Source organism: Equus caballus, chromosome 5 (assembly GCF_041296265.1).
Source record: "Equus caballus isolate H_3958 breed thoroughbred chromosome 5, TB-T2T, whole genome shotgun sequence".
Lineage (NCBI taxonomy): Eukaryota > Metazoa > Chordata > Mammalia > Perissodactyla > Equidae > Equus > Equus caballus.
The window spans coordinates 6,940,774-6,967,878 of record NC_091688.1 but is presented as its reverse complement, the minus strand read 5'-3'; the positions used below and the strand labels follow the sequence as shown (position 1 = coordinate 6,967,878).

The following is a 27,105-nucleotide window of genomic DNA, read 5'->3' as shown; positions in this document are numbered from 1 at the left end:
CCTGTGGTCTTCCCTCGAACTTGAGGATTAGAGCTGCTGAACAGCACATCTGGTTACAGGCAAAAGCTCTCTGGGTGGTTCTCCTTCTTTCCTCCCTTAGAAATAGGCAATGTGGGAACTGCAGAAACTTTTATTGGGCAAGTGTGGTTCTTAATCCTCAACAATGATGATTACTCTCTCTGTTCCCCCTTTCTGATGAGAAAGAGAAAGATTAATTATTAAGATGTATCTAATTCATATTTTAAAAATTTTGTTCTACATGATTTTATATCACTTGTTAATACTTTCCCTAAAGAAAATATTTGCATCCGTCAGGCAAGTGTTTTAGTGTCAACGTGCCTGTGAACGACTTTTAAATAGACTTCATAATAACAATTTATATTTTCGCTGTAATTATCACTTTAAATAAGGGCTGGGGTCCTGTAGACCCTCATATCTAGATAAATGCACTACCTTTGATTTTTATAAGTGTTTCTTCCTCTGTCAAAACACATTCCTGTGTCCTGGAACAGGTCACTATCGTTTCTGATCATCGTTCTACAAAGTGCAGAGAAATAAATGCCATCTTCCTCTTCCTTTCTCTACAAAAGCATGCATGAGTCTTAAAACATTTAATAAAAGAAAATTCAAGATCCAGGGATCTACAATAATAGAAAATGCTCAGTCTCTTAAGATATTTTCTCCCTCATTTGTTTTCTGAAGCTCTTCCTCACTAAACTATGCAAAAGCGAATGTTCTGAGCGGTAGCTCTCCAACTGTGGTCTCGGAATGTCCTTCAGGTATTAGGCAGGCTTTTCCAATTTCAAAAGGAGACATGTGCTCATGTCTAAAGAAGGTTCCCGGCTAGAACAGAAAAAGCAGAAAAGAAAAAGAAACTGTTTCCTCAGAAGGTCTTTACTGCTGGAAACGTACCCACTGGAACTCGAGAAGGCTGGGAAATAACTGTGACGTCGCAATCCTTGGGGAGCTTTGGTTTATTGTTGGTGTGTTTGTTGGCTTAACTTTTGTGATGAAAGTGAGTGGGTTAAATGTGTGTTTCTCAATTTGGGGGAAACACAATCTTTGAAAATGGGATTAAAGAGTCCTCCATTGATTAAAGAAAAATCAGTAATCAAGAATATTAATACAAAAATTGTATTAAAAATAGAAAGGAAATATTTTAACACCAAGCTATTAACTGTGTCTACCTCAGGGTAGTGACATATAGGTGACTTTACTTTCCCACTTAAACTTTTTTAAGGTAAAATAATATATCTTCTAAAATGAGCAGGTATTGCACTTTGATATTACTTTCATATTTAAAAAATTACTTGTGGCTAAGAGAATGCAAAAACAGCAGAACCAGACTATACCAAAAAGTTATCTACGTATTTGCTTACTGCAGCTTTGCTATATATACGGTGGAATATGCTTCCTCCCTCAGCCCCCAAAAAGTCTCTAACCTTAAGAAAATTCTCCAGGTAAACGAATAATCATGAAACATAGTGAAGTAATATTTGTGGACGCATTGATTATTTTTAGAGCAAGCATGGAGACAGGCATTTGCTTCGTCTGAAATGAAGCAGTCAAGGGAGATGTCACAAGGAGGTGTGTTGGGAGTAGAACCTTGAAAGGTAGCATGGGTGACTTTGCAAAAAAGGGACACGGGGCAAGGCCATTTCAGGCCAGAAGTCAGAGAAGCAGAAAGGAGACTAGTGCACAGGGGGAATGGCCTAGCCTAACTTGCATCCTAGGGAAAAGGAGGGAAACAGTCAGACCTGCATGTGTGTGTGAACAGGCAAGTTGCTAGGGCAGGGATGGAAATATAGACTATAAAGAGCAATTTTAAAAAGTGAGACAAATAGTTGTGTCTTGACGTAGAAAAGAACGAAAAGCATTTGTGAGTTCTAAAGAAGGGGAGAGCCATGATTCTTACGAATGTGCCTGCAAAGGACGCGCTAGCATTCATCATCTATTCATTCAGTAAATATTCTTTGAGGCTCTGTGATATCCACTCTGTCCATTACCCACACAGAGAGGAGGACAAGCAAGGATGCGGGGAGACCCGAATAGTTAGCAGGCTGGTACAGCAGCGCGGCTGAGCTCTCACGGAGATCCACAAAGAAGACGGATTCCAGTGACTTCAGAAGGTAATCTTGTTAGGATTTGGAGATAGATTGGACAGAGGCATAAAGGACGGAGTCAAGGACGAGTCTAAAATTTCTGAGTTTTGTGCCCATGTGTTGTGATGCAGGAAAATAGGGAAAGCTATAAGAGGATCAGGTTGGGGAAAGGGAGCTCATTAGTGCCACATTTTGTGGTTTTTGAGGTTGAAGCACTTCTGTGATGTTCAAATGGAAACATCGAATAGGTAGCTGTATATATATAGATCTGGAGCTCCAGGAGGCCCTTGAAACTATAACCTGGGAGTCATTAGTATATGGATGTTTACAGAAATGGTGGCCTGGAGGAGATCTCCAAGCAAAGGGTACAAAGTGTGAAGGGGAGAGAAGAGGCCCTAGTCCTTCAATTGGAAAGGGGATCCACTGAAATGGGGAGCTCATTCTATCACTTAATAAGCATTTACTGAGCACAGGCCACAGTTTGGCAGCTGGTCCAGTGGTATACGACGAATGTAATCCAGACCACTATCTGGGGAAGTAGCACTGGTAGAAAATGGAAAGAAAAGTCACAATGTACATAATTATTTTATGTCACCTCCCCGTCTGGATTAATGCTGATATATGTCAATGCCCAGGGCTAAAGGTTTAGATTCAATATCTATTTCCATTGGAACTTTCAACTTCATATATTTATGAGTTACCTGAGAAAGAAACAGAACAGTAACCAGTTCCCCAACCCTCTATTCCCGAGAAGTTTCTAACTGGGCAACTGTAACGTGAATTATCAGAGAGGAAAAATATACAAAAATAGCTGGCACATTACATGTCGCTGGGCTCAACAGCCCTTTCTTTCTCTGAAGATTCTAGAAAACAGTACTTAGGGGGCCTCTGTGCCCTGCAGGCACCGGTTTTCTCTGCAGCACACAGATCTTGGACAGCCAGTCGGGGCACAGGGAATGCAAAGAAGAAAAGGACGGTGGACAAGATCAGGAGGCTGTGATACTGACCCCCCTACCACCCACCGGGCCCAAGCCAATTGTCCCAAGCCCTCCACAGACTAGCATGAATTTGTGTGGACAAATACAGTGGAAACGAGAAAACATGGTTCTCTGTATATATCTGCAGTGCCGGCTAGGCCTTGCCCTTTGCCCATAGTCAAGCTGATTGAACCTAGCATTTCCTGGCTCAAATTTTGATTGAGTTGGGCCTGTTGGCCTTTAAGTTGTATATCTGAATCCTCTTTGAAAAGACTTGGCCTCCCTATACATATTTAATGTATCGAGAGAGCACCCATCTGTTTTTATGCTTGCTTATAACTATACCACCTTCCAGCACTGTGAGGTCCTTTAAAATATAATGACATGACTCATGATGAGAAATTAAGCAAACAGCGTGAATGTTCTTATTCTCAGATGAACGATTGTGGGAAAGCAATTTCCCTTACAGTTCTGGCCTCGTGCCTCTGTTTCTAGTGAACACCCAAGCTGGGATGATCTTGGAAGGTATGCATTAACCACCACCTATGCTAAGACAAAGTATTCATCCTGCCATTTGTTGCTCCCAGCGTTGCCTTGTCTTGTTGATCTCCAATGTTAGGGTGTGGTAAAGAGAGAAGCAGAAAATCCCAAGATTTACAAAGGAGGGTTACCAATTTATCCTCATATGTCCTGTAAGTCCCTTGAAACTCTTGCCTAAAAAGAGGATCAGTGGAGGCCAGGAGTCAGATCTGAGTACTGGAAACAGCTGTGGGTGCCCTAATTGCAGGCACACACAAGACTCGGGCCAGCTATGCTTGTCCTTTTGCGCGAAAGAGGGTTACCCTAACCCCAGGGCCTAACTCCAAAGTGGCCAGTGTTCTGCCCTATCTGAAGACTTCACCTACTATGACGATTTCAGTGGCAGTTTTGCAGCATCTCACTAATACTACCAGCTCTCCCTCTCTCAAATCTGCCCTTTAAATACCTAAGGTTCATAAGCAGAAATGTCTCATTCACCTCCACAGGGACAAACCCTCTCCTTTCCCTTGGCACCCACGCATGAGCCCTCGCACCCACCGACCCAGGGTCATCTAGCGCCACTCCTCTCCCGCTCCTTCCTGCTATCCCTGGAATCCTGACCACCCCCTTTCCAAACAGGGAGATACAACGCCTACCGGTTGTCTCTGTTTCCGTTAAAACGCATGTGTAGCATGTATTTACGCAGTCCCTGGAGTGTCTTCACGCTATTGATACTTCCTTTCTTTTGCTACTTGTGTAAGGGGGTCTTCCCGCATGTCTCCTCCTGCCGCAGTCCAAGGGTTTTGAAGGCAGGATAGGTCCCAGCGCGGGCCTGGGAGGAAAGCGCCCCCTTTCGGAGAGAGAACTCAAAGAGAGGCGCGTCTGGCGAGGCTCGCGGGCACGTTCCACCCCGCAACAGCCGCGCCCCAGCGCCCTTGGCACATGGAGGACAGGGCGGAGGTGGGGTGGGGGTTTCTGCATCTTTGTCTTGGCCCAGATGGAGAACATTAAAATCTGAGATACCGTGGGCTCTGTTTTAAAAGTTCAAATTCTTCACTGAATTACTGATTTAATTCTCTCTGGCCCTATTCACTCCTTTCCCCTCCTCCTCCATCCCCCCAAAAAGGTGAGACTCAAAGAGATCCTGCTGCTACCGCTGGGTTCGATCTCCATCCGGCATGGGGGTTTCCATATAGTCTCTCCGCGCCGTCCAATAAGAAAATTTCCAATCGCTTGTAAATAACTCCAGGAAAGCAGACAAAACAGGAAACAGAGGACCTGTCCTTGTCCTTTCTCATAGGATCTTGGGGATTCAAATTACTACACACTTTTCAAATTTATTCCTCGTTTGGAGCTGAGTCTGGGGAAATCAATAATGGTAAAAATAAGCCCCAAAGTTCTTGGGAATTAATGCTCTCTCATTACATGGTGCAGCGAAGGGCCTGGGACATCGAGTACCCAAAGACTGCGTTCTGGTCGTAACACAGATCATTATTCCTATATTTGAGAACTGCGAACTGCGGGAACAGCAGAATCCTTACGATTCCGATAGCCCTCAGACTCTTCCAAGAAGTCATTTTGAGTATGTGATTGATATGTTCTGACATGTTTTCTTTCGTAAAATTTCCTTAACCATCCACCATTTGTGTCTTTGTTCCCCTCCCGTCCCCTGAAGTGGTTATCGCCCCTGTAATCGGCTTTCCAGATATTTTCTCATCAAGAAAAGTGGTTTCAGGACAAGTGAAATGTAGTGCGGGTGGTTGTTGTTTTTGTTGTTTAGTCTTAAACCTAAAATCGATAGCCCGTAATTATCCTACGACTACTTCCTTGAGACTGCCTTGCTAAATTAGACAAATGACGACGCCCAGAATCTGCTGATATTCAGACCTCTGTGGAAACTTCTTATTCAAGAGCTTCCACACGTGGAAAACAAAACTGACGACTGTCGTTCCTCAGATGTCTCGGCAACGTTATCTCCGCATTTACTGATTTAATAAGAAACAGCATTTAGAGAAAAGGAGGTTGTGGCAGTTTGTTGATATTATCATTACTGCTTGAGATGGTTAGTTTTTAATTGAGTGTTGTTAGCCTGCTCACCAAGCTGTTTGATTTTACAAGAATCCAAATTCCTGTGGATAAATAATAATGCTGTTGACATATGCATCCTCTTTGTATTGTTGCAAAGGGGGTTAAGGGGCCGCAGAACGAGGGGAGTGATCCTCAGCCGGGCGTCAAATTCAAAGAGCGCCCAATCGGATTACAACGGCTGCGCTCCCAGGTAGTTCTGTAAATGTTTGCACGCGGAGTGGCCACGGGGAGTTGGCCCCTTATCCAAATATTTCCTGTAAATGTCTAATCTCTAGCTCAGAGGAATACTCGGAGGATCCTGTTGGCTGAATTTACGAATGGCTTGGATGGAGGATGCTGAGCTCTCACGTTTTGCTTTTTCTTCGGGGGGGGGGGGGGAGGATTCTTCCCCTAAAAACTCTTTCACCCCTTGCAAAAAAAATATAAGCAAAACTCAAGCCTTATCTCCTTCTCTAAAAACACATTCCTCCGATTTCTAAAAGTTGTACCTCCTATGGCTTCTTCTGACTCTATCTTTCCCGAAGGGTAAAAAATAAATACATATTCTCAGAGCCGTTGAAAGCCAGCACCGCCAGAAGCAGAAGGCACGCGGGGGTCGCTGCGCGCGCACAGATTTGCAACCTCTGTGTACCCCTGGCCCTGGCGCCCCCGAGAAGGACACTTTTCCAGAACTAGAGGTCTACTTTGGTGGTTTGCCTTGCTAAAGGAGCGAGCGGGTAAACAGGGTATAGGAGAGGAATTGTAAAAGAAACACATCTTTGAAAATAAAAATCAAACTGGTCTAGGGATCCTCGTAGTTGAAAATCTACAGATGCCATTTAAAAGTGAAAAAGGGTCCCGGAGGTGGGTGCTGGCCCGGAGAGACGTTCAAAACTTGGATCTGAGCCACTGGCCACTGGCGTAGGAAGGTATTCTTGGTTCTGAAGGGGTTTTTTCGCAGGGGACGGGAGGCAGGGTGACATCTTGTTGTTTTAGAGATGATTTATTCCCTCGTGTTGTAAAATCTAAAATAACCCTCCTGGGAAGACGCAGGGATCCATGTGACCCCCCGCTGCCCGCTTGACGCCCCTACTGTCTGACCTGAGCGTGCCGGGGGGAAAAGGTTAAGGTCGCCGGGCCAAAATGCACGGCTGCGCGACGCCTAAGGTGCAGGAAAGGCGCAGGAAAGGCGCTCCGGAGTCCTGGAAAGGGCTTCATCGGTGAAATGAACGGTGGAAGCAGTGGCTTAGTGTCTCCTAGAATTGGGGGATCTGGAGCCCCAGGGAGTGTTGGCGGTCGGGGGCCTCGGACTTTACAGGCCCAGCTCCCCGACCCTTCAAAATCCAAGCAGCCCTACGCTCCAGAGAAAGTGTGTCACTAGACTGTCAATTTCTCCAAAATATTAAGACAAGGAGTCTATCCTGTCCCCTGCCCCCGCATGAAAGATAAAAAGGATTCACCACCTCTTCTCTGGACTTGACATTCGACTTCGGGGACTCAGTGACCTCCCTTGATCCTGGATTTCACTGCCTCCTCTAAAGAGAACAATTTTTCAGGCTACCCTTAAAACGATATGTTTCGTTGGCTTCCCCTTGAATAGAGATAATTGAGGCCCAGATTCAGAGTGCCAACACCGGTTCCAGGGCCCCAGGGTGGTGCCTCATAAGAAAATTTCTGGCGCCATAGTTGATGAAAACGCAGAGACTCCAGAGGAATTGATTTTCTGATGCGAATTCCAACTGGGGAGCGCCCTCGAGTGTGTTCCCGCTCCCCTGGGCGTTTTTCTGGCACTGAGGAGTTGGAGCCGGGCGCCGGGGAGCGTGGCGGGCAGATTGGGCGGGCGGGCGAGTCCTTCGCGCCGCGTTTACACCTCTCCCTTTGTGACAAATCGATTTCCCGCGCCGCTGTTCTGTATTTGCATCCCGCAGCGGCCCAGGGCCCAGCTGCACCCAGTGCACACTTAGCACCGGTTTGTGAGTGTGTGCGTGTGCGCGCGTATCTAATTGACTTTCCGTCTACCTTTTTATGACTACATGTGTTTCTAACAAAAGGTCTTATTAGGACAATCTGGTTTCACTAATTTAGAGTTTGGGAACGCGGAAGGCAGGCGCTTTTTTTTTTTTTTTTTGAGAGTTTGCAGAAGTTCAGATTAAGAAGTGACAGCGGGATGCACCGGGTCTGGCTATTTTTATGACCTGTTCCTTTTTCCTCTCCCTGACTACCCCTGCTCTACCACTACCTCCCTTCATTCCACACTCCCCCATTAGCCACTAGATTCATAACAGTGTTTAAAAAAAAAATAACCTTTCTTTAGACACAAGATATTTGAACCCAGAAGGTTGAAAATTTTTACTGGGCTGGGAGAATCAGTAAAAGGGGAAAGAAGTCATTCTACAGAGAGGAAAGTGGAGTGAATATCAACCAAAAGGGAAACAGAATTGCAGACTGGCCGGCAGGATCAGCGGGAAGCCCTCACTTCGGATGGTACTTAGCTAAGGTTGGTCCAGGCTGCACTTCGAAAATGTGCAGTATTAACGATCTAATATTGCAGGTGTAAATGGAGTCTGTTTTACTAATTTCAGCCAAAAAGAAAATTTAGGAAGGATCTGTTTCTGTATAGCTGGACGAATAAAAGATGTCTTGTAAATGTTTCCCATCTCTCTGAAGGAGATTATAGTCTCCCACTCTGGAGTAGAGTCCCAGCAGGCTGCAAGGGGTGCCTGACTTTTGCTGTGATCCCCTGTCCCCTGGTGGCTCTGAGCTTAGCTCCAGCCCTCCGCCTGGAGACTGCTCTCTTCCCTGATTCATGGTCTCAGCCTCACTGTCCACAGCAGACTGGGGGCCTAGGCAGCCCCAGAGGTTCCACTTCCAAGTAGTCCACAACAGCTTCCTAGGCAACTCCTGGTGGGGGCCCAAGAACTAAGCACGAGGGGCCTCCTGGGCACTTGCTAGCACCTAATTTACCAGATCCTCCTATTCTCACCCCAGAGATCCAGGAGGAGGTTGAGTAAACACTGCTTCTAAAAGCAACAACTATTTGATAGAAGAATAGCCCCCAGTCATCTCTGGAAAGCAAGGACTGTCGTGTGTGGTGTGTGTGTGTGTGTGTGTGTGTGTGTGTTTTCTCAGCTACTTTCCCAGCCCCAGGTGTCTTCTTCCCTATCACCTTGCTCTGCATTCTGCAACCTCCTTCCAGAATTGTCTGTCCACCATGCTTCCTCAAGCATCCTCTCCCTGGCTGGCCTCCGAACCTCAATTTCCTTGAGGGTCCACTTCCCACTAGGCCTCACTACTCCTTGAAACTCCAAGATGTGCTCAAGTATCAAGCGGGCAGGTTCCCAGAGGTCTCATCCCCTTCCTTCTGGACACACAGTCCCTAACTCCCCCGGCTGCCTTATGTGTGTCCTTGTGCGCCCCGGTGGATGCCACGTGTGTAGCGCAGCCTTGTTGCGCCAGGCCTGGGTCTCGGAGGAACCATCCCTGGGCAGCCTCCTCACCACCGCGTGCAGACTCTGCCTCAGCTTGGGGCTGCTTCCCAAACCAGCCTCGCTTGGTACCCACTAGAAGGTCACCACTAACCCGAGCTTCCTTCTCGCGGCACCCGCTCAGAGACAAACGACAGCAACGGCCAGCATCCCTCCAGCCCTGTAACATCTGGCAGCCACCGCTGCCAGCATGGGCCCCGGGCTTGCCGTGGCCACTGGCCTTGGGCCTGCTTTTCGAATCACTCCGCTTGCTCTGGGGCAAAGCAACACTGGCTGGCCTCTCCCGCCCCACCCTGATCTTCTAGGAAGCAGTTTCCTCACGACCCTATTTTCTATAGTGGATCCAGCCTCTGGTTCTCGAACAGTGATACAAGTTGTGATTAATAATTAACCACGGCGAAACAAGAACAGCAGAAAGAACGTGCAGAATTAGTGAAGCTGGGTGATAGGCACACGGAAATTCGGAATACTATTCTCCCTACTCTTTGTATGTTTAAATTTTCCCTAGTAAAACTTTTTAAAGTAATCATATTATGTCGCAGTGCATTTTCTTGGAGCTAAAAATGTCTATGCAAGCAATTAACTCACACTGTGCTTGCAGCACGAGTAGCCCCGTCAAGCACCAATATCCTGAAGGATGCCTGTGCCTCGGTGCCTAGCCGTTATCCAGGACTCGAGGACACCGGGTCTTCATTCTTCAGAGTTGGCCCTCTTTCCCTAGTGACAAGCCAGGCCAGACTCCTCCTCGTGCCCTCTGCCTTTGCAAGTAGTAGGGTGGATGGGCCCTGGTTGGCTTTTGGGTAAAAACCACTGAGGAAAGCCCAGGCCTGGACCAAGGAAGAAGGGCCAGGGCAGGAGGCCTGTGGGACAAAGGGGTTCTCCCTGGGGCCTACATTAGCCTGGCCCCCAGGTTCCCACCACTTTGCCCAGGCCTTGCTTCCAGTTGTTTCTGGGTCCCATTTGCTTTGTCTATCTATTTTCTGAAAGCCTAAGATTGGCAATGTTTTTTGAAAATGATAGAATGCCTGCGGGCCCCCGAGTTCCACAGGGTCCAAATCTGGAGACAAAATAGCAGTAGGCAAATAGTAGTGTGGAAAGGGATCAGCCTCATTTTAGAACTTCCAGCCGAGTTCAGACTCTTGCAACTTTGGAGGAGGAAATATCCGGTCCCATGTCAACTGGGATAAGCCAGGTGACAGGTCTGTTATAGAGTCCGGGACAAATGGATACACTTGGAGTCACATTTAAGGCCTGGCTAATAACGGGAGGCGAGATTTCCACGTGGGCAAGATATCAGTAGGGGAGGGTGCGCAGGGGGACTGTGCGCGGACTTTTCTGGAGGTCTTGGGGCCAATAGGGAGAGCTCCTCGAATATGGCACCGGCATTGGAGCCCGCGCTTCCACAGTGCATCTCTCTCGTGCAGGACCTTGCGGGGCAGGAGCTCGGATTTCATCTCTAAAGAACACTCCCTTCGCTTCGCCTGCATCTTCCCCAGTCATTCAGGCCTCTGCCAGGGGTCTCCAACCCGTTTGCAGGTGGAGGCAACAGCGGAGGACAGAGAGCAGCTCCTGCTCGGGCCGCGCGCTGCAGCGCGGCCGCTCCCCCGCGCCCTGCGCGGCTTTCGGAGCCCGCGCTGTGCGCCACCGGGGCAGCGCGGTCTCGCTCCTGTGCTCGCTGCCCTCCGCCGCCTCTGTCCGCCTGCCCGCGAACCCGCACATGCCAGGGGAGTAGCCCTCCCGACCCGACTCCTCATCTTAACCCGCTGCCTTCCCAAACGGGGCGAGCTCCCCCAGTTTGCGCCCCTCTGGGACCCTTACCCCGCCCAGCCCTGTCGCCCCGCAGGCGGGAAGATCTGGCCGCCGTGCTCGCCCCGGACCGAGAGGCAGCCCAGTCGGCTTCAGCGAGAGGCCGCGGCGCCAGCCAGCGTCCCTGACCCAGAGCGCAGGGCCTCGGAGCCTCCCTCCTGCGTCGGCCCTGGCTACTCCCTCAGCGGAGCTCTCCTTTTCTCATCTTTTTTCCTTCTGTGACCGGCCCTTCCTCAGGCCACTGCCACCACCTCTCCTTGTCCCCCGACTTCCCCCCCCTGGCTCCGGGCTGGCTCCAGCCGCCCAGCCCGGACCCCCGCCCCCGGTCCGGGACACACACACCCGTGGGCATGCGCCCCTCACTCACTGTCCTGCTGCGGGGTGTCGCTGCCGCTGGTGAGTCCCGGCGACTCCAGTAGGCTCCGGCCCGCCTCACCCACGCTCTCGTCCGCCTGCGCCGCCACCATGTCCCCGGCTTCCTCCAGGTCTAGCAGGTGACTGACGGAGAAGTTCTTTTTCGCCTGCAGGGTGTCGAGGTTGCCCGGGCTGTCCAAGCGGCCGCCCAGCGCCGGTTGCCGCTCCAGAACGTGCCCGTAGCTGGAGGTCATGGTCTCCCCCTCCGATCCCACCCACCCCCCTCTTCCCGCTCGAATCAACACCAAACGCTGTGGGCGCGAGGGGGGAGAGGAGCCGAGTGGGGAAGAGAGAGGGGGGAGTGGAGAGAGAGAGAGAGAGAGGGAGAGAGAGAAGGAGGGGAAGGACAAAAAAAAGTGAAAAGAGGGCGGGGGACCCCCTTCTGCAGAGCAGGGCGTTCTGCACCAGCAGCCTTCGATAGCCTCGGTTGCTTTCCTGAGGCCAAATCCGGCGCGGTCCAAAGAGATAATCCACACCAAAAAGTAAAATTAAAAAGTCACCCTATGTTCAAGTCAGGAGAAAAAAATTCCTTGGAGCTCTCCAAAAGCGTCCACACGCACACACTAAAAATAATAAGGGGGAGAGAGGAAAGGGGAGGCCAGCAGGGCGGGGGAGTTAGGCAAACAGAAGAAGAGAGAAGAAGGGGTGGGAGAGAAGAATCAAAGTGGGTTTTTTTTTTAAGGTTAAAAAAGTTATTCCCAGGCAAGAGTTCAAGCACCAACAGAAGAGGCTTGTTCCAGCTTTAAAACATCTTCAAGAAAACGTGTTCCCCCTCTCTGCACTCCTGTGGATTCTCAGGAGTGACTAAAGTTTCAGGAGGAGAGGGTGATGTCTTGCAGATGTACTGGAGAGCAGGATTCTCACTTTACTTTTCGTAAGGAGGGGAAAAAAGAAAAAAAAAGGTCTTCAAGAGTCCGACGGAGGGTGGTGGTGGGTTTGCCCCCTTTCCCTTCTCTCTCTCCCCCTCTTCTTGCTGAGCTCCTTTTTCCTTCTCAGTTGGATCAAGAAGCTCTCTGGCACTTCAAAAGGCACAAACTGGCATGCAGAGGAGGCTTTGTAGGGAATACAAGAAAATTGGAGACCCCTGGGAGGGCAGATCTCGACTTAATAGGAGCCTGTAATTACGTGGCAAAGCCTTTGTGCGGTGCCTGACGTTTTACAGACCCTCTTTCTCCATCACAATCTCCTTCTTCCTCCTTTCCCTCGGACCAAAAAACAGTCTGATTAAGAAAACCCCCTTTGCCAACATCTGAGCAAGAGGGAAAGAGAGAGGGAGGGAGCGAGAGAGGGAGAGAGGGAGGAGGGAGAGAAAAGGGAGGGAAGAGAAAGCGAGAGAGCCCCTCTGGATTTTTTAAGTAAAGGTCTAATTATCATTCCCCTGCAATAGTATCACCGGGAGAAAAGACGAAGTGAAACCCACAGTCACTTCAAACGGGCTGATTATTTTGCTTAGGCATTAACTCCTCCAGATTTGTTTAAGATCCTGTTGGAAAATCTCATTTGCATGTTTTGATAACAGCTGCGGGGAAACTTTTTGGAAAAAATCCACCACTATCTCAATCAAATTTTCTTCTCCCTCTGCCATTTTTTTTTTCTTAACGTTTCCTGCTGTTCTAACAGTTTTTTGGGCTGGGGGTGGAGGAGCGTCTGGGAGAGAACGAGGGAGAGAGCAAGCATATTAAGGCTACGTTTGGCTCTGTAGAGACAGCCTATTAAATAATGTAATAAAATAACAGGCGCGATAATCATGGGAGGCTCCCCCACGCTTCTTCTGCCGACTAAAGTCGAGTTGGGGGAGACCTAGAAGGTGCCGAATCGATTCGAGTCTCTCCGCGCTGCTAAGAAGCCCCCGGTCAGGGCAGTAGGAAATCTACGTATTTATTTAGCTGGAAGAAAGGACTCTTGGAGTAAGTCACAATTGCTTCCCCCTCCCCCACCCTGGCCAATTTCGTAACCTCTTTGGTGCGGCCAAGGTCGCTTCCCCAGGCGACGATGCTAAGCCGGGAGGGTCGCGCTGCCCAGATGCGGAGGAGGCAGGGGCACTCCTAGAGCCAGCGGCCGGCCAGGCTCCTGCGAGGTTCAGCGTCCAGCCCGGGGGCCCTGGGAGTGGGGGAGGGGAGGGAGGAGGGGAGGAACCCCCATCAAAGTCCACGGATAATGCTCGGTCGTCCGTCTGCTGAGCTGTAGCTTGACAGAGGACAGAGAGGTGCTGAGCGATTTTTTCATGACCTCTTGGAATTTGGTAACAGCTTTAATAGTCTCATTAGAAATGAGTTACTATATGAAGAGTAAGTAAATTATTAAGTGCTTATTTGTGGCGTTTTATGTTCTTTAGACACACATACATACACATACATATACATATACATACTCCCTCACTCCCTTGATTACTAGATTTCTTTCTTTTTTTCCTCCGATAGCCGAGAGGCTGGACTGGAGAGAAAGAAGGGTCCGAGTGTGTGTAAATGGTTTCTGGGCTCCAAACGGCCATAGTTAGCCCAGAACTTCCAGCCCTGATCTGGGGAAAGAACATTTGATGCCATCAAAGGGCTGCAGATTGAAACCAGATGTGCTCGCCTCGGTTCTTTCCATGCATTTAATTAAGGAGCCGAGATGGAGGAGACTTTTTCATCATTAGTCCACCCACTCCTCCCTCCTCTTTCCATCCCCTCGCCCTCCCCCCGGCCCGCTCGCACCCCCGACCGGGAGCCCCGAGCCCCGCCAGCGCCGCGCGGTGCGCCGCGCCCGTCGCTCCGTCTCCCCAGCGGTCGGGGCTCTAAGCAGTAAACATCTGTCCGCGTCTGGGCCAGGGCGAGCGGCTCGGCGGGGCGAGGGAGATGCTGGTGGGAGGCGGATGGGCCCCGGGTGGGCCTGGACTGAGTGGGAGCGTCGGTGGGGGTGCCTTCCGCGGGGATTTCCAACCCCGCTATCTCCTCGAGCCTGGACCGAGGGCCACACGTGTCAGTGCCACCGGCTCGAATGGACGCGGCTTAAACGCGCAGAGAGGTTTCATCAGGCGTCCTGCTGGATGAGCTTAGGGGAAAGGGCCGAGAGGCCGTTTCTCGCTTCCCTCTACGCCGCGCGAGGCCCTGCTGGGTTAGTCCCGCAGCCGGGTCAGCCTCCTCGAATCTCCGCACAACTGGAGCAGGCCGGAGCCTCCCGCTCCTCCTCCACCCTCATTCACACAGTCGTATTTTAACATTCCTTTTCGCCCATCACACCGGCCGGCTGCCCTTTTTGACAAAGGTCTGGCTAAGGGGCCAGGGGATTCTGACACACCGGGACACGCGGCTTCCCCTGGAGACTGGGGGGTCTCCGATGGTTGCGGGGAGATCGCCCTTCTGAGGAAGTTGCCTTGTCCCGAGTGTCCCGTCAGTCTGGTTGGTGACCGAGAGGGCGCGACAGGGAAGACCAGTCAGAGATGGGCAGTTGGACACATAGTCGGACATCTCCGCTTATATTCCGCCGCGTTCTTCAGAGGGATCCGGCTCTCTCTTCACATCATTCACTTCTCATTCCTGTAATAATATCAGACAATCATACCAATACCAACAAGGATGCTAACGGTTTCAACAAAAACACCAAGACACATTTTGCTTAACATTTGTTGACCAAATATGTATATATGTGTATATATATGCCATATTATAGCATATACATTGCTCTGCACAATATTTTCCCAATGTGCCTCCCGGACCTAGAGCTCAAACACCGGCCGACTGTGCCGGGCTGGTCCAGACCCGCAGCGCAGCTCCGGCTGCAACTCCAGAGGCTGGAGGCCCGAGGTCCTCCTCCAGGAATTGGGGTGGCCTTTGTGCCCTGCGGGGTTGGGGAGCAGAAGGTCCTCCAAGCCCAGAAGCTGGAACTCGAGGGCAGACTCCTAAGATATCCAGGGAAAGGGAGATGCCAGTGTTGGGACAGAGACTCGAGGCAGGCGGCAGCGTCCGCTCTCGCTGTCCCGGCGCGCTTTTTTCAGAATCCTGCAGAGGCCGCGGGGCGCGAAAGGCTCCAAAGGCTCTTCACTCGGGAAGGCGGCTCCTTCCCACGGTATTCCGTAGGCCTCCGCTGCTGTAGCCAAGCCCCAGAGTCCTCCAGCCTCGGCCCCGAAATCACTGTAGGGATGGAGAGGGGTGGGGGAGCGGCAGGGTGGGCTGGCTGGAAGCGCTGGAAGGGTCCCCAAGAAAGCAAATCCTCGAGCAGAATAGATCTTTTTTTTTTTTTTTTTGCTTGTTTGGGTCTTTGTATTTTTTCTTTTCCTTTTTTTTTTCCTATTAACAATTACTAGTGAATTGGACCCTCACCCTGATTATGTTTACACACAACATTTGTAGTTTGTTGAGATTCTGGATTGTAATTAAAAACCATGGGGATGACCCTACAGGGAGACTGTCGGAGCGGAGAGTACATTCACCCGGTAAACGGTGAAAGGCGTCGGTCCCCACCGCCAGCTGGCGGGCGGAGCAGGCTCTCTCCGAACCCTCGGAGCCAGCGCCGACGCTCTCCTTCGGGCGCACAGAGGCGGCCGGTGGGCGAGCTGCTTCTCAGAGCGCCAAGGGTCGCCGCGCCTGGCCTCTCCTTGCCGTCCAGGCGCCAGGCCCTGCTTGCTAGAGGGGTGGAGGGAGGGGAAAATTGGTGGATCAAAGTTCTCTAGGCTCAGGTTGCAAGAACCAGGAGGGCCAAGCACCTCTAGAATTCGAGAACGACCATCTGGCAGAAAGATGTCAGCAGAGGAGAAGCTGTGGCTGGGAGCACATGCTCATCTCTCAAGCAGGCGGCAGGCCTGGCCTGGGCACTCAGAAGGCCCCAGAGAACGCTGTGGCCTGTTTAGTTCCTTAATCACTAGTTTGCTTTCCCCATGTGACTTCCTTTTGGGAAGAGTTGGAAGGAGAGCCTTTCTAACTCAAAATCTCTGACCGTGTGTAGATCTTTCCTTAGCTTTTGCTTTGACTTCCATCCACTAATTAACATTGATTAAAAATTTGAAGTGCTAGGTGATATAAGCAACCAGAACTCTCTTCCTCACCACCCTTCCAGCATCTGAGAGTGGCTTTCCAAGCCTTCTTTCTGCCCTACCCTCTTTAAAATATCTCCTGTTTCGGGGATTCCTCCCCACGTAAGTGGGAGCAAAGCTGGGACTAGCAAGGAAACTTGCCAAGAGGTCAGACCAAGGTAGCAAGGAGGTTTGGTTCCCAGCCATGTGCCCTTGGGTGGTCTTATTCATAGTTAGGTTTGGTATTGATTACTGTCCAGCATTTCCCTGGCACTGGAAGCTGGCAGAACTCTGTCTCATCTGGCTAGCAGAATGTCCCCCACCCTAAGAAGTTTCCCCGCTGAGGTGGAAGCCGGGAGTTGCACTCCCTGACATGTTAATAAGCTGACATGATAACCACATGTGGCAAGTCACAGGTTTCATGACATAAACATGACAATACCACCCTCATGCAGATATGCTGTGGATGTGGAAATGCTTTCCTGCTCATGGTTGACAATCTAGGATATATTCATTAATAACAAAACAGGGAAAAAGAGTGAAATGCATGATGGATTCCGCAAGGTTCCTGTATTTTAGTGTTTCTGAGAAGGAGATTTTATGCCAGGCTTGAAAAAACTCTCCTTTGCCCTTCCAATTCTGGTTCTTGTAATCATAAGTGGCATTTCAGGAACAGTCCTCCTATGCATGGGTGAATGCTCTCTACCGACCCCCACCTCCATAGAATAGCTCTATTGAATTATTTTGAAGTTTTGCAATAATCAAAGGAAGTAGGACTAAAAATGCAATCCCAAGTAGTGAACTGGTAATGGGTCCATTCTGTTACAGGCTGGGAGGTCCAACATATTCAGCTGGGACCTAGTTTCACTGGGGCTATCTGTTCCTCAAACCACTGTGTATCAGTGAGTCTAAAACCTAAATCTTAAGCTTTGTTACCCACTCACTATCACTGTGAGCAAACCGGGCAAGTTACGTACCTCTGTAAGCCTCCATTTACTCATCTTTCAAATAAGACTAACCATGACTTCTACCAAATATATTTGTAAGAATTAAATGAGAATGCAAGCAAGCCATTAAACATGATGTTTAGCATAAAGTAAAGCCCTCAAAAAAAAAAATAGCTTATCTTCTTGCTGGACATGCACATTCACTGAAGAACCTTAAACTCAACATGTCCAAAACTAAATTCAGCTAATTTCCCCATGCTCCTCCTCTTTTCTCAGTAGGAAATGTAGGAGTTACCCCAAATTCCTCCCTCTCTGATGCCACTTCCAGTTCATCCAGGCAATCACTAAGGTCTGCCTATTTTATCTAGCTAGCATCAATCCTGTCACTAAAAAGTCAGTATAAGTACTTGTCAAATTGGAACCAAAGATTAAGTAAGACAGGAGCAAATGAACAGGCAACATTACATATGAGTATGTAGTTATGATAGTATAGTGTGTTCACGTTATATAAACATAGTAACAATTAGTAGTCAGGATGCCTTGCCAAACAGCTCCAGAGGAAGTATGAATGTGTAAGTGCCATAGCTTCTCTGTCCTGAGGAATTTAAGCCTTACTCACCAGGAAGATGCAGATATACCACAAATGGCTGTTGGTAGGATTAAGAAAGAAACAAAAGAAAAATGCCTTACCATAGTCATTATTCAACAAATGTTTATTCCCTTCCTCTGCTCTTTCCCTTACACTCAAATGGCCCGGGGTTACAGGTTTCCCTGGGCTCCACAGAATAGGAGGCTAAATTCTTGCTATCTTCCTATTTTAGGAAAACCTTTAAAGATGGGCATATGCATTTGACTAAGCAGCTTAAAACTGGGAATTGTTCTAGGCAAGCAGCAGCACACAGAGCTGCCAGGGAAACCATTGGTGACCCTTCAATCCCGTCCTGGAAGAGCTCAAGCCTGGGGGATTGCTGTATCACACTCTGAGAAGTAGAGAACCTGTACGCTCACTGGATTCTTGGACCCGCATAAGACTTCTGAGCTGTGGCCCCAGGTTGGGTTGCTGCCTCTGTAAGCCCCCAACTTTGGGGCCCTGAAGCTTTGTTTCTGGGCCAAGCAAAAGTGGAGTGGAATCTTACAGGATAGGTTTGAAATGCTTTGGGCTGGGGTAACTTGGGCCAATTTGAAACCCTTCAGGTCCTTCAGCTGACTTAAGTGCTTATTTACAGCATGCCAGGTGGGTGTGCCGCTTTGGATAACCTTCCTTGGCTTGCTGCTCTCATAAATCTGGAGCCAAGCACAACCCATTCTCCACCTGCTTTCCTCTCCTGAGTCCTTCCATAAATCGCTAATTTTCCAAACAGGCCTTTCTCTTCTCTTCTCTTAGTTCTCCACTTTTCCTATGATTCTAGCTCATAGGTAAAGAACCAAGCTGGATGCATCTTCTGTTGTCCAGTTACACTTGTTAAGTTAGAGATATATTTTACCCACCTTTTTCCTGTGTTTAGCATGTTAAGCACACCCGAATCTACCTTACTTAAAGTTTTGCTCCACAGTAAATAGTAGTAACATATTTCAGCATTTTTTTCATTTATTTCATTTTTTTCTTGCTTGCCTCAAAAGGATGCTGTGAGGGGCTGGCCTGGTGGCTTAGCAGTTAAATTCACAAGCTCCACCTTGGCGGCCCAGGGTTCACTGGTTCAGATCCCTGGTGCGGACCTATGGACCGCTCATCGAGCCATGCTGTGGCAGGTGTCCCACATATAAAACAGAGGAAGATGGGCACAGATGTTGGCTCTGGACTCGTCTTCCAAACAAGAAAAAAAGGATGCTGTGAGATAACGTGTATGTGAAGAACTTTAGTATAAAAGGCAGGACTATAAAAGACCAGTTGTGGTTATTATTACCTCCAGTTGTCAAATTTTCCTGCCATTCTTTTCTTGCTTTTCATCACTACAGACAAGAAGGAAGAATTTACATAATGGAATTTAGAATCCTGATTTTTTTTATTTCTGAAATAATATATTGTTTCAACACTCTGCAGATTGTGAACCTGTTACTTCAACACTTTGTTAAGTCAGGATTCACCTCTTTTATACAATATGTACCTTTGCTTTTCACAAACCTGGTGTCGAGCCCTGCATTTAAAGCACTAGAACCTCCTCTGCCCATCACACATGCTTAAAAAAATATATAACTTTCTTTTGCCACTCACCTTTTTATCCTTTCCTCTTTCTGGAATTTTTCTTTTGAGCATCTTCTGCTCCTTTAAGCCAGAAGTCTGAATTATTTCTTTCAAAATTTGAAGGGTGAGATTTGGTGATCTCTCTAATCTTCCTTACTGTTGGGTATCTCAGTTTTTCCTTTAAAAGTTATTATACAGGATCTCAGATATCCAATTTTATGTTATTTTGGACTAAACAACATGAAGTAGGAATTCGCCATTAATCTTTAATCATTACCAGATAGTCTATTATGTCCCACTTTGAGCCTACTATGATGAAAAGAGTAGAGACTTTAGAGGCCTGGGAAGTATATTCCTTGGTTCTGCCTCTTAAAAACTTTGAGCAAGTTACTTAGTCCCTCTGAGCCTCTGCATCTGAAGGTACTGCTGAAAACAAGGTAAGCTAACACAGGTAAGGATCTAACAGAGTGCCTGGGAAATAGCAAATACTCAACAAAAATTAGTTCAGAATTTCCACTTTTGGCTATGATGTAGTGGCTTGTAGCAGACCAGCAATGCTCCCTCCAAGAGCAACTAGAAAATCTGAAATATTTGTATCCTCCTCATCCCAAATATCCAGGAGCTTCCAAAGCACGCAGAACTTGAACAATCATCTTCCAGAGAAGGACACTCTTTGAGGTAAACCAAACTCTCTATTGCCCTTTATCCTTGGGTTAACTGCCACATTTGGCACGGAGCAAGAAACTTAAAAAGAGAAAGTACCTGCAAGTTAATGCAATTGTATGGTCTTAGAGGAAGGAAAAACAGAGTTTGGGATTGTTGAGATTCATAGAGAAGGGAGGCTGAGACAAATGAGACCAACATTCACACCAGTTTTCCCCCTCACGGTATTTGCCAATTAAGCTGCACAAGGCAAAAGGCTAAGAAGCACAGCATAACGTGAACAAAAAACAGATCAGAGGTGTTGGCAACGTGACAGGGCCAGGAGGACCAAAATGGAAGTTCACGACATACCAAGGAGGAGAATCCACAAGAAACATTTCAGGCTCTCTGTCAGGAGATCTAAAAAGCTACACCCTAAGAATGCAAAAAAATTAGGTATAGACTGAATCTTACTAAGACTGAGTTTAGTCCCAGATTGAATTTAGTTGATTTGCCTCCCTGTTGCCTTCCAAGATAGGTTTAATCCTCTCTGGAGGAATATAACATCCAATGTCACTATAATTTTTATACAAAATTTCCTTCATTTGATTAAAAAAATACTTATATATTCAGAAACATGACCAAGAGAAACAATACACCACAGAAATAGGTGGCCCAGCTATTGGAGGTTCAGACATGGACTTAAAAACAGTAATAATCAATATAATCAAAGTAATATATGATAAGATGAGAACTTCACCATTGAAACTGTAAGAATCAAATAGAAGTTCTAGAACTAAAAAAATACAACTGAACTTAAGAACCCAGTAGAATTAACTGGATATTTGAGACAGCTCATGAGAGAACTAGTGAGCTGGAAAATAGATCAAAATATCCAGATTGAAGCATGAAGGGAAAAAGTAATGGGAAGTAGAGAGGGCTCTGGGAAGATGGAAGAATAAGAAGCACCAGGAAATTGTCTCCCCACTTGGACGACAGTTTTACTGGCAGAATCTGTCTAATGTAATTAATTTAAAACTCTGGAGTCTATTGAAGGCTTGTGACTTCAGGGGAAGGCTTGGATGATAAGTTGAGGTTAATTTCTGTCAATTTTAGCTCTTAACACAGCAGCAGCTACCCATCCCCCACCCTCAGCCCCATGGTATCAGGGATCTGTGCTCTCATTGCTGCTCGCTACTTCTGATCACAGAGGTGCGGACAAAGACGAGGGTGGCAACAGTTGCAAGCTCCTCTCCTCAAGCTGAAGTGACTTCCAGGGGATTTAAATGGCCAGTACTCTCCCTTCTGCCTTCATCTTCCCCTTTTTTTCCAGTATGGGAGACAGACATTAAAGACTAGGACATTCAAAAGCAACTGCATATATAGAAAAAAATTAGAAAGTGACCATACATGCCCAGGGAAAGGTGCAGGCCCAAAAAAAGGCCTGAGGTGAACTTAGGTTTACACCTCAGGCTGATCCTTGGAACAGAGACAGCCTGCAACAATAAAAAAAAACCAAAGCACAGAAACAGAAACAATAGCAATACCTAGTGAACTCTAGGGAAAGTAGAGAATCTGATTTCCAGAGTTACCACATTATTAGATTCCAATGTCCAGTTTTCAACAAAAAATCACAAATCATACAAAGAAATAAGACAGTATGGCCTATTCAAAGTAAAAAATAAACAGAAAATGTTCCTGAAAAAGACCTGGTAGAAGACCTACTAGACATAGATATTGAAACAAGATGTTCAAAGAACTGAAGGAAGACGCGGAGAAAGTCAAGAGAATGATGCACGAACAAAATAGAAATATCAATAAATAGGTATAAAAGAAACCAAGAAGAAATTCTGGAGCTGAAAAGTACAATAACTGAAATGAAAAATTCACTAAAGGGATTCAAAGGCCGATTTGAGCAGGCAGGAAAAGAATCAGTGAACTTGAAGAGAGGACAATGGATATTATCAAACATGAGAAACAGAAAGAAAAAAGACTGAAGAAAAATGAACAGAGCGTAGGTGGCCTGTGAGACACCATCGAGAAGATCATTTATGCATTGTGAGAGTCCCAGAAGAAGAAGAGAAAGAGAAAGTGGCAGAGAGAATATTAGAAGAAATAATGGCAGAAAACTTCCCAAAATTGATGAAAAACATGAATATAAACATCTAAGAAGTTCAATGAACTCCAACAAGATCAACTCAGAGACCCACAGCAAGACACATTGTAATCAAACTTTCAAAAGCCAAAGATAAAGAGAGAAACTTGAAAGCAACAAGAGAGAAGTGACTCATCACACACAAAGGATTCTCAATAAGATAATCAAGTTTTTTCATCACAAACTTTGGACACCAGAAGACAGTGGGCCTATATATTCAAAGTGCTCAAAGAAAAAAAACCTGTCAACCAAGAATCCTATATCCAGCAAAATTGTCCTTCAAGAGTGAGAGAGAAATTGAGACATTCCCAGATAAGTAAAAGCTGAGAAAGTTCATTACCACTAGAACTTCTCTCCAAGAAATGCTCAAAGGAATCCTGCAGGGTAAAATGAAAGGAAACTACACAGTAAACTGAAGCCACATGAACAAATAAAGATCTCAATAAAGCTAAATACATGAACAATTATAAAAGCTGGTGTTATTGTGACACTGGTTTGTAACTCCACTTTTTCTGTTCTACCTGATATGAGACTAATATATTTTTTAAAAATTATTGTCTAAAAGCTAATATTATTGTAACTTTGATTTGTAACTATACATGTTGTTTGATATGTAATTTAAGAGACTAAGGCATTCAAAGAATTGTTAGCTTAGATTTAGGGGCACATGATGTAAAAGATGTAATTTTATGACATCAACAAGTGGAAGAGGTAGAGAAAGAGCTGTAAAGAAGCAGAGTTTTTGTATGTTATTGAAGCTAATCTGGTATAAATTCAAATTAGAGCATTATGACTTTAGGATGTTAAATGTAATCCCCATGGCCCTCACAAAGAAATAGCTATAAAATATACACAAAAGGAAATGAGAAAGAAATTGTAATGTTTCACTATCAAAAATCAACTAAACACAAAAGAGGACAGTAATGCAAGAAATGAGGGACAAAAAATCCTGTAAGGAATGTAGAAAACAAACAGCAAAATGACAGAAGTAAGCTCCTCCTTATCAGTAATCACTTTAAATGTAAATAGATTAAACCCCCCAATCAATAGACAGAGGTTGGCAGAAAGGATAAAAAATGCATAATCTAACTATATGTCATCTACAAAAGACTTACTTTAGATCCAAAGACACAAGTAGATTGAAAGCGTGGAAAAAGATACTCCATGCAAATAACCAAAGGAAAGTATGGGTGGTTAATACATTAAAAGAGGCAAAGAAAAATGCTATATGTTAATAAATTTCAATACAGCAAGAAAATATAACGATTCTAAACATTTACACATTCAGTTAAAGACCAGCAAAATATATGAAGCCAAACTGACAGAATTGAATGGAAAAACAGAGAGCTCTACAATAATAGTAGGAGACTTCAACACTCCACTCTCAATAATAGATAGAAAAACCATACAGAAGATAAGAAAGGAAATAGAGAACTTAACACAATAAATCAACTATATCTAACAGACATATTGCAGAATACTCTACCCAACCACAACAGTGTATACATTCTTCTCAAGTGCACATGGGGCATTTTTCAGTTTAGACCATATGGTAGCCACAAATTAGGTCTCAATAGATTTAAAAAGACAGATATCATACAAATTATCTTCTCTGATCACAACAGGATGTAATTAGAAATCAACAACAGAAGTAAAACTGGAAAATTCACAAATTTGTGGAAATTAAATAAGATACTCTTAAACAGCGGATCAAAAACGAAATCACAAGGGAAATTAGAGACTACTTAGAGATGAATGAAAATGAAAACACAACATACCAAAAACCAGACAAAGAGACTATAAGAAAAGAAAATTACAGACCAATACCTCTTATGAACACTGATGTAAAAATTCTCAACAAAATACTAGCAAAATGGTTTCAACAGCATATCAAAAGGATTATACATAATGACCAAGTGGGATTTATTCCTGGAATACAAGGATGGTTCAACATATGAAACATCTACCAAAAGAAATGTTAAAAAAAATTATAACAGTACTATTTGTAACAGACTCAAACTGCAAATAGCCCAAATATTCAACAACAACATTATGGATAATAAATTGTGTTATATTTACGTAATTGCATACTATTTGCTGCTACATGCAGCAATATGGATGAGTCTCACAAAGATAATATTGATCAAAAAATACCCAACACAAAGAGCACATTTTGTTAGTTACATCCATTTTTTAAAAAAGATGGTTCCTTCCCAGTTCCACTTCCAAAACTGAGGGCATCCCATATTATGTTTTTCACAGAAACTATAACTCAAGAAGGAAATTGGAGGTCTAGCTCTTGCCGCTTATCTACTATTTGTCTTCCACAGAGAATTTCTGCAAGGATGAGCAGGAGCATGAGGAAAAAATGCTTAAAACAGAATATTGCTTGGCTTGTTAGCATCAAATATTTTCAAAAATTGCCTTCTGATATTTAGCAGCATCTTAACTATGCTTTTATATGTTCAATTAAATGACATACTAAGTATACAGCACTGAAAACAGATGTCTCAAATATATAAGGCCATGATAATTTTCTCCTAACTATATACTTATTTACACTCACCTCAATTTCATAACATTTGAACTGTAATATAGTAATAATTGCTATCATTTGATGAGTATTTACTATGAGCCAAACACTGTGCTAAGTGTTTTATATCCATTATCTTATTTAATCTTTACAACAACTCCAGAAGGCAAGTTTTACTATCCACTTTTACAGATAAGGAAACCAAGACTAAGTAACTTTCCCAAAGGGTTACCCAGCCATGATTAGAATCTGGTTTTCTCTAATAATCAGGCATGTGCTCTTAGCTACCTTGCTAAATGGTGTGTCTTGTTGTTGTGCATCAGTGATTTAAAGAAATGCCAATTCAATGGTATGAAACTGCAAATGTAAGGTTTAGTATAAATTTAGCTCCAAGAATCCCTCTGTTTCCCCTCCCTTAACCTCTACTTTATCCTCACTTGACTCTCTTGAGTCATGTTGTACTACAGTGGCAATTGAAAAACTAGAAATATCATAAGGAAGAGGAGAGCATTGATCCCTTTCCTCATCTCATCAAAGAGTTCATGTCCCAAAATAGGGTTACCATTGAATGTTTCAGGCCCTGTTTTTGCTGTCTTTTCCTGGGGATGGAGTAAAGAGGGAAGCTGTACAGTAACATTCAGACTTACTATTTTTTTTTTGTAGAACAATGGAAAAGAAAGAATTATAAAATGTATGCTTAGATAGCCTAAAAATCAGAAGATACGTGTACTTCGATTATTTTTTATCTTTACCTTTACACCCACTTCCTTTTTGAAAGGTTCCAGTTTTTTATTTGTAATGAAAGATTCCTTTGCCGTGTCACATGAGGATGCATATCATCAGCAGCATGTTTCTCAGCTGCCAGGAACCAGACTCCTGCTCTTAGACCTAGGGAAGACTTGTTATCATGACTCTGCCCTTGGATTGTGTTCTTAAAATATGTTCTTTCTGGAGATAACAGCCTCAAGTGAAAAATGAATCTGTACTTACAAGGTTGAAGAATTTCAGCCCCTGCACCCTGCTGCAGCAAGAGGACTAATAAAAACCTTGAACCCATTACTCATGTATGAGAACAAAGGAAGCTTTATTGAAGATCAAATAAAAAATATAAATAGTGAGTCAGGCAGCACATGAAGTGAAGATTCCAGCATTCTTTTTTGCTCATATTGCTTTTAATGACCTTTGAAATTAAAGATCAGATAGAATTCAACACAGTGATCCTTGTAAAGCTTGATTTTCTATATTTGCAGATTCTAGCTATTCACCTCTTCACCCAGAATGTCACTTCTCAACAAGATGTCTGTCTTCATTGCACTTTTCATATCTGTTTATCAGGAATCCTAATCAGCAAAATGTGTACTTTTAAAACAATCTCTCAGGACTTTCTGCATTAGATGCTCATTCATTCACTCACTCAACACGTGTTGAGTGCCTCCTAACCCTGAAGATTAAAAAAACAAAGGTCAAAAGGTCTGTCCACAGTATGCTCACCGTCTAACTGGGGAGATAAACAAACTTTTTAGAAAATTATTTTTGTGGCAGAGTTGATGATTGAACACTATATTTCTCAAATTCAAAAAAAGTAATTTATAAAATTGATCTATTCTCCTACCCCTTCATCCCGCAGGACCAAAAGAGAAGCTTAATTCAGTAATTAATGGTATCTCAGACTCCTGGGGCTCTAACAGTCTCTCAAAGATAACTCAGTCTCTTCAGGGATGTTGATGCCCAGTCTTTCAGCTTGCTTTCCATCTCCCTGGCCTTCCTCTAGGACAGCATCTGAGTATATCAGGGAGAGATTTCAAGTCTCAAAGAGGCTGGGGAGAGGGGGTCTAAGATCCACAAATAAGATCCAAGACCCAAGAATAAGTCCTCTGTTGATTTTTGGGTCCTCTGTGACAAGGCTTCTGTGTGGGACCAATTCCTGGCCTCTCTTTTGCAGGTGTTATTGATGAAGGTGTGCTTTTTTTCTCTGAGCTGGCTAGGCCCTAAATGTCCATCCTGGCTCACTAAGCCTCAATTTGACTCTATTTAGCATTGGGTATCCCTCTCAGTTTCAGCCCACCGGGTTCAGCTTGCCAGCGCTAGCATCCTTCTGGTAAGTCTCCTCATAGTAATACCATGCAGGTCCAATGGCTCAACTCAATTACTTTCCTTACCACACTCCCTACCTGCACTGTGGGACATGCAAACTTCTGGATCTCTTCTATATACTAGAGGAGATAAGGGGGGTTTTGGAGGGCTAATGCAGGCATTATAAGCAAACCAAACCTTTCTGTCATTTAA

The 27,105-nt window shown here is 45.6% G+C and overlaps 1 protein-coding gene across 3 annotated transcripts in view; it reads right to left on the bottom strand.

Moving 5' to 3' along the window:
* PRRX1 (paired related homeobox 1) overlaps positions 1–13,570 on the bottom strand; it is a 95,628-nt gene extending 82,058 nt beyond the window's left edge. For 2 of the 3 annotated variants that reach the window (XM_023640540.2, XM_001495718.5), the window contains exon 1: positions 11,324–13,463. In XM_023640540.2, coding sequence (XP_023496308.1) covers positions 11,324–11,564 — 241 coding nt within the window. In that variant the 5' untranslated portion in view covers positions 11,565–13,463. Of the gene's footprint in view, positions 1–11,323 lie in introns of all 3 variants that reach the window. The other variant, XM_070267663.1, reaches the window with a different exon arrangement.
* Between the last annotated feature and the right edge of the window lie 13,535 nt (positions 13,571–27,105).